At 50.9% G+C, this 13,583-nt stretch overlaps 1 protein-coding gene across 2 annotated transcripts in view; it reads right to left on the bottom strand.

Moving 5' to 3' along the window:
• Positions 1-9,794, bottom strand: part of P4HA2 (prolyl 4-hydroxylase subunit alpha 2) — a 35,122-nt gene extending 25,328 nt beyond the window's left edge. For both annotated transcript variants that reach the window (XM_050792814.1, XM_050792813.1), the window contains exons 1-3: positions 9,709-9,794; positions 9,003-9,138; positions 466-565 (exon numbers count right to left, since the gene is read on the bottom strand). In XM_050792814.1, the coding sequence (XP_050648771.1) occupies positions 466-547 (82 nt within the window). In that variant the 5' untranslated portion in view covers positions 548-565; positions 9,003-9,138; positions 9,709-9,794. The remainder of the gene's footprint in view (positions 1-465; positions 566-9,002; positions 9,139-9,708) is intronic.
• Positions 9,795-13,583: the final 3,789 nt, after the last annotated feature.

Here is a 13,583-nt window from a genome sequence, read left to right as displayed (position 1 = left end):
ACTGGATGTCACTCAAGAAGTAGACCTAAATCTCATTCTCCAACTGTTACACAGCTGGTCGTGACACTCAGGCATGGATATCCTGGGGGCACATCACAGGATAAAAAGCTCTGAACTTCAGGTCAGAAGGATAGGAAAAGCTTGATCCTCAGGATACAAAGGATTTGCTGCTCAGAACCACTCTCTGGTCCATGGGCAAGGTGGTCAAAAAGACCAGAGAGCCCAAGTGCAGCCTGCACTTCCCAGGGAGAAAGACCCAATTCAGACAGTTGGCTTCATGAACAACCAGATCACTGGGATCGTATAGGGAAAAATAGCAACTCTGCCAGTTTCACTCTTCTCAGAACTGGTCAAAACCAGTTATTAAGGCTATCCCACTCTAAATGAGAACAGGCTGCAGCCAGAGATATCCGTGGCCAAGGTGAGCCAAGGTGTCAGGGAGACGACAGTCCTGTTGGCACGTACCAATAGAGGTGAAGAATTCGGCCTGCACACAGCTCAGGACACCAAACCAGGCCATCAGCAATGCAGACACCCAGAGTTTCATGGTCACAGAGGGAAGTGTCTGAAAGGCATTCAATGACAATCACTGGATCAACAAAATGAAAAAGTAATTTAGGTGAAGAGATACATAGGCATGTGAACACATATGCAGATACCATGTGATACACATAATCAAACATACCAAAATCCTGGCCTAGCACACAGAAGCTAAAAAGGATAAACAGCAGAAAGAACAAAGTGCGTGCAGCCAGTGATGTGTGCTCAATTCTGGTCGCTGCTCTGGGAAGCCATATGCCCTAGGCAGAAAGCCCATCCTCTCTACTCCCAGCAACCACCTGTACCATGGGAAGGTGGAATCACAGCGGGGTATAGTCAGCTCTGGTTCCATCGGTCTATCAGTCCAAGATTCTGGCCCACTCCTTCTTATTTCACAGACTGCTGTTTGTTTCTGTCTTATCTTCCAAGACATATGCCAGGACAGTGCCAGGTTCTAGGGAACAAGTACCTGCCCACAAGTACTGCTCTCGTGTACTGTTACACGAGAGATAACAACAGAAAGATAATTTGACACAACATCCTCCAGGGTACCAACACCCAAACTAAGGTGTACAACAGATAGCCAGCCAGAAGAGAAATAAAACTAACCCCTCCCAGTCTGCACCTGCCAGAGAAAGAGCAGTCAGGGGAGACAGTCTCCTGGGCAGACAGTGTTCTTCCTGTAGTAAGGCTCCTTGGCAGACACTGTCCTCACTGGCCCGTCACCATTCATTCACAAATATTTACTGAAGACCTGCAGATGCCAGGCACTGATCTAGGCACTCAGGATACAAAAATGAATATGCTACACATGGCCAAAACCTCAGGCTGGGCTGCTGACATGAGAAAGGGGCCAGCTACTGTCTTCTCATCGGCCCAGAAATAGGCATAACCTGAGACAAGCCCCACTGGCAGTAACCCTCAGTCCACAACAGAAGCTTCAGATGTCGTCTTCCCAGCTCAGCCATGCAGCCTAGACTGTGCTGGAGGATTAGCACCCATCTGTACCCCAGCTCTGCCAGTCTTCTTCCTGCCCTGCTTTTAAGCACCCTACTAGAGTGCTCAAATGGAAATCTACTAAGAGAAAACAAGCAAAACAAAGGAAACACAAATGCTTCCCAAAAAAACATAAGCCTTATCTGACAGAATTCTAAGTCTAAGCTAAAGCCAGTTCATCAATTTTTTGCCTGCCATACTTGATTAGACACACAGCACACCCACCATTCCTCATCTTACTCTTTCAGAAGAAATCCTAATCCATTGAGATTCCAGGTTAGGCTCAGAGAAGGCCAACCACAACTCCCATCTGCAAATGGGATCCTCTATCACAAGGAAAGAATAAGTGAATGGCCCCATGTGTTCATGCCTATGCCAAATGTCTGCAGAGCTGACAGTCTTCCTGTCATAGTCTAGGTGTAGGGGTCCCAAGACACACAGGACAATTATCTTTCAACCTGGAACCTGCTGCAGGGTAGGGAGTATTGTGCTGAGCAGTCCATTAGGGAGTCAGAGCAGCTAGTCATCCAGAGAAAGTGAGTAGGCCTGGGCTAGCCCTGAGGCAGAGTCCAGGCCCTCCTGGTTCTAGCCACAGGTCTGCTTCAAGGCCTTACTATACTGTCTTCTCTATCCCAGGATTTCAGAAGGCCTCTCTCTTGCTTGCACAAGCCCCTTACACCTAAGGGATTGAGTGTCTGTTCCTTGTTCCTCAAAACACTTGACTGGCTCAGGCTCAGCTCCTTCTGTATGTATGTAGGGAGTGGACAGTGAAAACATAGAGCTGGGAGGATGTATCTATGAACAGAAAGGGACCACCTGACTGCTCCTCAGAGCTGGGGTGGTGGGAGAACAGAGCTCAGGCAGGATTCCAAACCAGACATGGTTGGAAGTGGGGAACCCAGCATCTCTCCCCAGGTGTCTCTCCAGCTATAGTTGCATACCTTTTTAGAGGCCAGATAAATTCCAGGGAGGAAGTCTGTCCATTCCTTTCAAACCATTCTGCTCCTATCATCTATGGTTCATACCTCACAGCACTCAGTGAAAAGCCAGGTTTCTTCATTACATGAATACCAGCTGTCATTTCTCTGGAATGTGCGATCTGGCTTAGACTGAGCGCATTCTTGAATCTCAGCCTGGAGGCAGAGCCTCAAAGAATTACAGATGCGGTTTGGGCAGAGCCTCAAAGAATCACAGGTAATCACAGATGACTTGCCTACCAAGAGCCTGCAAAGTCTTGCTCTGGTGGGAAAAGTGGATAACTAACTCTGCTAGCCTGGAAAGCTGGGCATCTCCAAGTAGCAGCTCCCAGACTACCACATCAACACTGACATCTCAGGCAGGGGTACTCTGGAGCCCTACCCCATTTCTCCCAAGCCTGGGCCCCTTAACTCAAAAGGCTCTGCACAAAAAGTCCTCTAATTAGGGTTAGATTGGGAAGAGGCAGCATCCAAGAGGGACTGTGCCCCACAATGTGGGAAAGGCCAATCCCCATCCCATCTTATAACTATGCCCACAGCTTAAAACAGAGTAGGCGAAAGTATGTGTACCTGCTGAGTGCCCCTACAAAGTGTCCAGTGCTGCCAAAAGCCCTGCCAGAAACCCTCAAAATCCAAGTGGAATATGTCTGGAGGTGAACCATGTCAAACTCTATTTTATGAAAAACAAAGTGACACCAGCCTTGAGCAGAAAACCAATACTGAGTTTTATCTGTGCTGCATGCCCAGAGTTTAGAACGATGCCTGTCTCATACCAGGAACACAATGAAAAATACTTCACCTCAGACTTGTTCAAATTAGGAAACTACAACAATAGAAGATTTTACATTTCTTCTATACAATGAGTTTTTATGGAGTATATTAAGAATGAATACTATATACCAACATGGAGAAATCAAAGCATACTGTTAAGTGAGAAAAGTGGGCCCCAAATAATATGCACTCTATAATTCCATTTTGGTACGGAAAAATTAATGTATGTGTGTATACAGAGAGATGCAAAAAAAGAGTTATACGTCTGGCTCTATCTTGGTGAAATAATTTCTTTTTATTTTTATGCTTATTTGTTTCTCTACTCTTTCTACAAGAAATTCTATAGCAATTTTTAAAATTATTTTATCATATGCTTAAAATGTAAAGAAAACAAAGCAGGTCCTTCTCAAATAGACTCCAAAGGGGCCCTGCCAGCCCCAGTGTTTGGACCCCCACAGGGAGGTCCTGCAAAACCTGCCAACATCCCAGCAACAGTGAGTCACCCATCAGGCGACTGGCACTGTTTCTAAACACAGGGCAATTCCAAGACATACACCAGAGGTCCCACCAAGCCTGATCTTTGGAAAAGACATTGACAATCTGGCCAAATGGCCATGAAAAGATGTTTCCAGCTGCAAACCAGCAGTGTCCTTAGCTTCTCTCCTTACCTCATCAGGCAGACCCTCTGCCAAGCTCCCAGCTGCAACCCAAATGCAACAGCTTGAGTTTTAACAATGTATTTAACAGCCTAGAGACAGAACATGAGCTTGCTGAGAACAAACTGATCTTGCTTGGCACTGAACAAGAAGCTTCCTGCCTTCTATGAAGGGGGAAAACCTAACTGGACATGGCTCCCCACCACCCCCAACTCTAGGATAACAGAGCTGAAAGGACCTGTGTGTTCAGCCTAAGAGGATCCAGAGGCTCCAGGAGACCCTGCCACTAAAGCATGTGGATGTTCATTCAGGCCCATAAGCTGCTGTCACGGCACCCTAGGCAAGTATGGGAGGCACCCTACTCTCCTGAGCCTCAGTCATCACCCTGATCTGAGCCACCCCTAACTTCCCGTACAGCCATCCTGGCCCCCACTACACTGGCCTCTCCACATCTCATCTGGCCTTCCTCCCACCTCTGCTCTACAAAGTAGCCAGCATGGTTTATCAAAGTCCTCCTTTGGCTCTCTACTGCCATCAGGATAAAGTCCAAACTCTTTAGCCCAAAGGGTCCTTTTGACTGTGTGACCAGGCCCTGCTGCCCTCTCCAGCCTCATGTCACCATGCCAGGTTTCATATATTCAACAACTACTTTATGTGAAAAATATTCTCCTTCACCAAGAACCTAATAAAGCCAAGATGTTTATCTGTATCTATCCACATACATTCTCTATCTGGTACATGAACAGTGATTGACTTCCACTTTCCCACCTGGGTACCGTCAACACCACCACAAAGTCTTGCTTCAGTAACTAGACAATGAAGTAGCAGAGAAGGCTGTTAAAACTGACATGCAAAACCCAAGTTGGGTTTTCAGTCACAGTCTCGGCAGAGACTTGGCAGTCTGGATGAGACCAACTCATAAAAGGGAACTACACTCGAGGATAAAATCCATATACCACTATATTGGATGCCTCTTATGTCCCACCTTGCAACCTCTTGGTCTCACCCATCTCCCAGGTCCCAGGGTATTTACTTTGCCTCAGCTCAGTGGCGTAGACTATCCAGGCCCAAGCTAGAATCTCTGGCTCCTCTCACTATCTCCAGACTGTTGAAGTACCAGACTGGTCTCCCCAGTGGCTACCAAAGGGCCCTCATAGGGTAACCGAGTACATCTCTGTGCAGGGTAGCCAGCTTGCTAAAACACCACCTCCCATCCTCCTTTATAGCTCACTTTTTTTCCTTTTATTTTTTTGAGACAGTCTCGCTCTGTCGCCCAGGCTGGAGTACAGTGGCGCAATCTTGGCTCAACGCAACCTCCACCTCCCAGGTTCAAGGGATTCTCGTGCCTCAGTCTCCCCAGTAGCTTGGACTACAGGCGTGTGCCACCATGCCCAGCTAATTTTTGTATTTTTAGTAGAGACGGGGTTTCACCATATTGGCCGGGCTGGTCTCAAACTCCTGACCTCAGGCAATCCACCCGCCTCGGCCTCCCAAAGTGCTGAGATTACAGGCGGGAGCCATCGCACGGCCTGAGCCATCACACAGGCCTGCACCTCACTTTTCCCTCACCTTGGCTGCCCTGCAATTACACCTTCCAATAAAGCATTAAGTACTTAAGCTCTGTCTCAGGCTGTTTCCTGGGAACCTAGTCTGAGATAACCACTATTTGTTTCCAAAAATCTTTCATTTCTATTATCTAATTCTCACCCAAACCACCTAAGCTAGATAACTACCTCCATTTCAGATATAAGATAGATACAAATGACAAACAGCTGAGGCTGAGAGAGGGTTTCCTGCATACCTGACATCTGACAACAAATCAATGACAGAACCAAGAGTCAAACACAAAACACACTCTGCTGGATATTGCAGCCATCCAGTCCTACTCAGTAGTCTGTTACCTTAAAGTGCAATGGACTCCCAAACAGGGGAGCCACACTTTGCCCAGGAAGAGCATGCCTGCCCAGGTTAAGGACTTTATCATGGGTTACACCAAAGGTTCATAAAGCAGGTCCATGACATCCCTGGCTGAATCTCACCAGAGGGAGGAACGCAACATGGACCCAGAAAACAGCACCATGGTCCCTTAAGTTCAGATGGGCAGTCACTCCTACCTTAGACAAGACAGCACTCACAAATAACCAGCCAGTCCAGCTCAGGGCAAGGCAGTACAGTCGAATGGACAGGCACACCTGCCCTAGGGTCAGACATACTAAAAGTTAAACCCCAGTTCTATACCACTTCCCAGCTTTGTGACCTTGGACAAGTTATAGGATTCCTCAGTTTCCCCATGTATATAATAGAGACAATACTAGGACCTATATCTCGTAGGGCTGTTGGAGGACTGAATGTGATGACAGATGTTAGAAGGTAGCCCCACACTAGACATAATTTATGTCAATCATTAGTACCAAGGGCAGCAGAGAAACATCAGTGGACCTGAGGCAGCCAGCTGCTCAGCCCAAGTCAGCTGATTCCCGGGTGAGAAAGAAGGTCCAGACTAGGGAACAGTGAAGATGCAAACAAGGCAGAAATTGGGCGATCTCCACATCCCAGGAGCGCCACAAGAGCTGAAACATTTAATTCAGGAGAGACTGGAATCAGGTATAATGTAGTACATTGATCATCAGGGGATAACCTTGGAACTGGTCAATCACTGGTTCTAAAGCTCATCAAGCAATGTTCTCTAGCAAAAGGCGGAGGACTGGACCAATACTCTAGGATCTCACACACTTACATGCCTCTGACCTGCTCATTCCAGGCTCCTACAAGTACCCAGGCCTGAGGATCTCCACTACACCCTGGACCTCAGAGTGCCAGGTACAAAACAGGCCACACTCTAAGCAAGCACTTCCCAAGAGGTCCAGAGCAGATGCTGGCCTCTTACCAGGTTCAGACAGATTCCATCTGAGCTGGTGAGCATTCTACCCAAACACTTAATCCTCTGCCCTGCAATGACACCAACTGAACAAGAACTCTCTTCTAGGGCTCCAGTAAATCATCCAGACTTTTCATTCCCCTCTGCTCTGAGGAAAAAAAAAACAACTGTCTTTCTATCCTTCATTCCATGTCCCTAGCACAAAGCCCACAGACCACAGGACCTTCCAACCCTCTTTGCTCCAGGTCAGGCTGATGTCTTACCCTAAGGAACTTCCAAATTGTTAGATGTGAGCAACTTTCCCGAAGTTTAACTCTCACTCCAGCACTCTGCTGGGCTTGCACATACTTGCATCACAGCTTTTCCTGCCAACTTCCATCTGCCTAATAGTAAACTCTTGACAGACCCCAGGAGCCAGGGACACACCTCCTAGCCCTCTGCACACTATCAGCCAGCGTGGCCACAAATCAGCCAAGGCCTTGCTTACAGTCTCAGACTCTCCCAAGGATGTGGGAGGGCAGAGTGAAAAAGGGAGGCCTTCTTAGGAAATGAGGAGACCCTAGATTCCCTCAACCGACTCATTCCTCGGAGCTGCACCCACGTAGTCTCTTCCTTTGATGAGCACTCACAGCTGGGCTCCTCCCCTGGCACATGGCCAGCTGCCAATATGAAGCAGCAATCTCAGAGTACGAGCTACCCACAGGCAAGAATAGTGCCTCAGCCACCTCTTCTCTCTCCTCCCTCATTCCAGCCCCAGGCACGCTCTAGTCAGAAGCCAAACAGGCAGGAGGCACTCAAGGGATGAACTGAGATCAGCTGGGGCCAATCTAAACCAGTGACTAAGTAAGCACTGTCTAGAGTACCCCAATGCAGAGCTTTCGACAGGATACAAGGGCCTATCACATGCCACAGACAGTGTCTCAGCTAAGCTGTCACCAAGTCTGCCTGCTAAGCTCTCAAAGAACTAGGGTGATCCAGTATGACAGCATCTTTGGGATGAGGCCCCCAGCCAACTCACTCCATCCTTGCTACGTGGCTTCATTGGCTGGGCCACACAGTGGACACTCTGCTGTGTAAGAACAAGGAGGCTCTAAAAGAAAAGAATTCAAAGATCAAACATTCTGTGAGTGGGGAGAAGCAAACAGAGAGACTGGGCCCTGAGGCCCAGAACCACAGTGAGAGGCTGCACCTTGGACACTTCAGGGGCAGTTTAAGTACAAGCCAAAGGAAATACGAGTTCATTTAACAGAGACTAAATTATGAAACCGATTAATGTCAGATGAGATATAGGCTGAGAACAAGCAGCAGATCCCAAAAACATCCTATAAATTCTTAGGTGGACAATGGATCTCTGCAAAGTCTGGGATACTTAAGAATGCCCCAAGTCACAAAATGACGAACCCCAGCCCTTGCTCTTAGGACAGGATTTCCTACAAGAGGGCTGAGGCTGTGAGGCCCCAGGTAGTCTATATCAAGAAGCACAAATCTCGGGTGTCACTCTACAGCAAAAGACAACAGTTTCAGTCTTGGGAGGGATCCCAATGCTCTCCTGCATCATCTGCTTTTTCTTTTCTTTTTTTTTTTTTTGAGATGGAGTCTCGCTCTGCCGCCCAGGCTGGAGTGCAGTGGCGCGATCTCAGCTCACTGCAACCTCTGCCTCCCAGGCTCAAGTGATTCTCCTGCCTCAGCCTCCCGAGTAGCTGGAACTACAGGCGCACGCCACCACACCCAATTTTTTTGTATCCTCCTGCACCATTTTAAAGGGCCAAATAAAACACAAAGGCCAGGGGCCCACGTGGGCTGCCCAGCAATACCTGAGGCAGCAAGTGTCCTGATCCAGGCTCATGCTGCAAGGGCCAACTGGGCATCTTACACATGCACGGCACAGTACCAGGCACGTCGTCTCACTCCAGGGTCTTGTGGACAGCGTCCGTGGACAGCTATCCCCTACAGTGTTCCTTCCCCATCACCTTGCTTCCACTACAATGCCATAAGGAATGGCATTGGCCAAGGTCTCTGCTCCCACTCATATAGGCTGTTCCTCTGTCCACAGTGCCCTTTTGCCAGCCTTCCTCTGACCACTCCAGCTCATGGGTCACCTCCTCCGGAAAGTCCCCTGGCCAGAGGCAGCCAATCCTCCAGCAAGTACCCACAGCCCGCATTCCCTTCCAGCACAGCGCTCACCACACCGCTCTGGGCCAGGACCTTCCCGCTCTTCCAATCCGCCTGTCCCACTGGGTTAGCAACTGCTTGCGGTTTCTGGCACACAGAAGGGTCCCGTTTGTTGAATTAGTTAACGAATTATCACGGGTCTCCGCAGCTGCCAAGGAAAAACAACGCAGGTTCCACAAGGATGTCTGGGGGAAAAAAGACTTTCTGATCCAATGGCCCATCTAATGGGCTCCAAGCTGGACCCTGCCAGGACAAGACCTAGGACTCCCAGCCCTTGGGAGGGTGCAAAACGGGCCTAGCCAATATGAAGCGGCCCCTCAGGGCCAGGAGGACGCCGCACCCCTGCTCCCAACAGTCAGCAGCCCGGGGTCAGGCCGCCACTTCCCGGGAGCCTGACAGGGAAGGGCGGCCAAGTTCCCAGGCCCGCCCGACCGCCGAGGGGACTGCACGAAGGGCGCCGCTGACCTCACCACCCTGAGCTCGGGAAGGCTTGCAGGCGGCGAGACAAGAACCCAGACGGGTGCAGAAACAGGGCGGAGGGCGCAGCGTTGCGGCCCGGACTGCTTTGCGGGCGGCTAGCGGCGCGACCCCTGGCCCTGGCCCCGGCCCCGGCCCCGGCCCCTCTCAGCCCCGCGCGGGCAGAACGCACCGCCTGGCGCCTCCAGCCCGCGCCCCAGCCCTGGGGTTGATCTGCCTGCTGAGCGGGCCGGGCGCTCACCTGGACACTCGCAGCTCCCGGCGTTTCCAGAACCTCCCGCGGCGTCGCCCGGTCAGCTTGGCGCCTCCTCCCTTGGCGACTCCGCCTCCGGCAGCGGCTGGGGCTCCGCCCACTTGAGCCGCCGCCACGTCCCCACCTCACGCTCCACACGCCCGACTGCGTCCAGGCTCCGAGCTCCCGGGGCTCCGGCGGGGTTCGCAGTCCTCTGCGACCCCTGGGAACGCCCAGGCTACCCGACCTCGCGGGAGCGGGAGCCGGAGCGTGAAGCTGGAGCCGGAGCTGGCGGCCCGCGCCCTTCATGCCGCCCGCAGCCCGCCGCACGTACTCCGCGCCCGCCTGGCTTTGGCGCCCCCCACCTGCGGGCCTTGGCCCGCCCTCCTCCCCAGCCCCTGGGCGCCTGGAAAGGTCGCCACGACCCGATCCCCGCGCTGGGGCTGTAGGGAGAGCGTCCCTGGAATCTGACGGATTTCCTTGTCTGCGCTCATGCCCATTGCCTGGGGGACCCTGCTGGGTACACGGGCCCCTTCTTCCCAGCACTACCACAGGGAGGCTGTTACAGAAGGCTGGGGTCACCCCGGTTAGGAACTGGGTATCAGGAGAGGAGGCAAACCAGTGGAGAAGACCCTGAGGAAGACTAGAGACCTGGGGCCCAGCCCTGGAGACCAAGATTGGGAGGCCCATTCCCAGGACCGAGCTCCCAGAGGGATTCAGAGAGTCCCAGGCTCTGGTTTAGGCAGTCCTGGTGGCATGTGCATGGGTGATGGATTCATGAGAAGGGGACCCATCAAAGGCTGGGGGGGCCAGGGGGGCTGTAACAACCTGGGGCACACTGAGTTGCCCAAACCCTTCTTTATGCCATGGGCCAAAAAGAGTGGACACCTGGTTGAGCCAATCCAGTCTAGAAGGCAATAAGGACAGAGATGCAGTAAACCTCAGCCTGAGCGGGAGGAGGCCCTGGCGGCCAGGCAAGTTCCCACGCCTGCTCTGTGAACCTTCCTCTCATGAATGAGGGGAAACACGGTCTGAGAATCTCATCAGGGAGCAAGCCCAGAGCGGGAGGTGCCCAGCCTCCGCCCGGCCCCAGTGTGGATATTCCCTATGGCACACGGGCCAGGCAGGCGGCCCAGACCTGGGGAAAGCAAGAGCACACACACGGAAATACACATAAAACATGAGTGAGCCACTGTTCCTGCCTGCCTCAGCCACCGGCCCGAGCTCGGCTAAAACCACACAGAAACCCTCCTGCATCTGCTACATCCACAGAAGCTTCCTTCCATCTCCCCGTTCTCAGGAGCTTGTCCCATGGATCATCCCTTTTCTCTCCTGAAGGCTCAACCATCCGCTCTCAACTTGATCTTTCCCATTGGCCTATAAATGTGTTCAAGTTTCTGCTATGGGAACAAAACCCTCATTCGACCCCACTGAGTATCTCTGTTCTCAACCACAGCAAAATTCCTTGAAAGAGCTGTCTCCTCATCCTCACGTCTCTCCCACTCTTCAGGCCCTAAAAGAGCTGTCCCTCCCACTCTTCAGGCCCTGCCGTCAGCCTTCTAGCTCCCTAATAGCACCAAACCAGGTCTCGATAAACTATAGCCTCCAATCTCTAAATTCAACGGGCTGCTCTTCAGACCTCATCTGCCAGGGCCCCGAGCAGTGTTTGACACCCAGCGATGGCCACTGCCCCCCTGGAACACTGATTTCCCTTGATTTCCCCTCATCCTCTCTGGCCACCTCTGCTCAAGCTTCTTCAGCGTCCTCTCCCTATTAGTAAAGTTTGGGTGTTCCTCAAAGCTCAAGTCTAGGCTTTCCATTTCCCTCTTCTCTTTACACACAGGTGACACAAATTTCTCTCTTTACCCTTATCCTTACTGCTGAACCCCAAATTCATATAACTCATTGTTCAGTGTACATCCCCACTTGAGTGTCCACAGCACCTCAATGGCAACATGTCCAACACAGAGTTCTTGTTCTCCCTGACATCTCCCACCTCCACACATACTGTCTTCACTGCTATACTGAAGGAAGTACTTCCCATCAGTTACCTAACCAGAAGCCTAGGAGTCATACTTGGCAGCTCCGTCTCCCTCATCTCCAGACTCTTCACCTTTATCCCAAGTCTGTTCAATTTTACCCCTAAATCTCCCGCTAATCCACCCACTTCTCTCCATCTTTTTCACATGAGTGATGGCAACACTTTCCCAACTGGCTGCTCCTCCATTTTTGTTCCCTCTCATCTCTCCTTCACTACAACCATGATGATCTTAAAATGCAGATCTGAGCCCATTACTTGCGGATGGGAAATTGCACTGATCTTGAGAAACATCGAAAAGTGGTTTATAAGGTTCCACATGGTTTGGCCTCTGCTCACTTCTGTAACCACGTTGAACTTCTTCCAGTCCCTCTAATTGGCCATTCCCCCTCCCCACCCCAGACCTTTGTACATGCTGTTCCTTCTGTCTAGAAAAAATTTTTCCCCTCTGATTAAAACCTTCAAAATCCTTCAGATTCCCTCAGAGGCAGAGAGATTTTCCTTACTTCCCTGAGTAGGTCAAAACCTCCCGTAACAGACCAGGCACAGTGGCTCACACTTGTAATCCCAGCACTTTGGAAGCCTGAGGCGGACGGATCACCTAAGGTCAGGAGTTCGAGACCAGCATGGCCGACATGGTGAAACCCTGTCTCTACAACAATACAAAAATTAGCTGGTCATGGCCGGGCACAGTGTCTCACGCCTGTAATCCCAGCACTTTGGGAGGCTGAGGCAGGCGCATCACGAGGTCAAGAGATCGAGACCATCCTGGCTAACATGGTGAAACCCCGTTTCTACTAAAAATACAAAAAATTAGCCGGGCGTGGTGGTGGGCGCCTGTAGTCCCAGCCACTCGAGAGGCTGAGGCAGGAGAATGGCATGAACCCGGGAGGCGGAGCTTGCAGTGAGTCGAGATCGTGCCACCATACTCCAGCCTGGGTGACAGAGTGAGACTCCGTCTCAAAAAAAAAAAAAAAAAAAAAAAAAAAAATTAGCCGCGCATGATGGCGGGTACCTTTAATCCCAGCTGCTAGGGAGGCTGAGATGGGAGAATCGCTTGAACCCAGGAGGCAGAAGTTACAGTGAGCCAAGATGACACCATTGCACTCTAGCCTGGGTGACAAGAGCAAGACTCTGTCTCAAAAAAGAAACAACAAAAAACCTCCCATAACAGCTTCTCATGTCTCTATGTGCTTCATAACACTTGCCACAGTTGATAAAATTGAATCATCGCTTGGGTAACATCTTCCCCCCTCCTGGACTGGGAGGTCTGGGAGTACATAAACTATGCACACATTTGTCCATTGCCATTTTCCCACCACAGAACTGGGCTCAATAAGTATTTGCTAAGTCCTCGAATGAATGGATATCTCCTCAATACCTTGCTCCACACTGTAGGATTTAGTCTCCAAGGGTATGGGTAAGACTTCCACGGAGTCCAGGCAGCTCAGGACCACAGCATTGATCAGGTATCCTCCTAAAAATCTGAGGCCTTGAGAAGGGGCAGGACTTCTGAGGATCATGTCTCGTTGGTCTTTCTGCCTTGCAGGAAGTGGCCATTCATTTGTCTTTACATTCCTTTTCCTCTACCTGCCTCCACCCAGAAGATACCATTTCTGACCTCTGCCTTTGTGGCCTCACTTCACCCAGCGCTTAACATAAGGCCCTCAGACTCCATCTGGGCTCCTGATCTATTCATTTCCTGGGGATGCCACAACAAATTACCACGAATTGGGTGGCTTAAGTCAATAGAAGTTTATTCTCTCACAGTTCTGGAGGCCAGAAGTCCAAAATCAAAATGTTACCAGGGTGTGCTCCCTCTGAAGCCTCTAGGGGCAAACCCCTC

This window comes from Macaca thibetana, chromosome 6 (assembly GCF_024542745.1).
Source record: "Macaca thibetana thibetana isolate TM-01 chromosome 6, ASM2454274v1, whole genome shotgun sequence".
Classification (NCBI taxonomy): Eukaryota; Metazoa; Chordata; class Mammalia; order Primates; family Cercopithecidae; genus Macaca; species Macaca thibetana.
The sequence above is the reverse complement of the archived record's forward strand: the minus strand, read 5'-3'. Positions and strand labels throughout refer to the sequence as shown.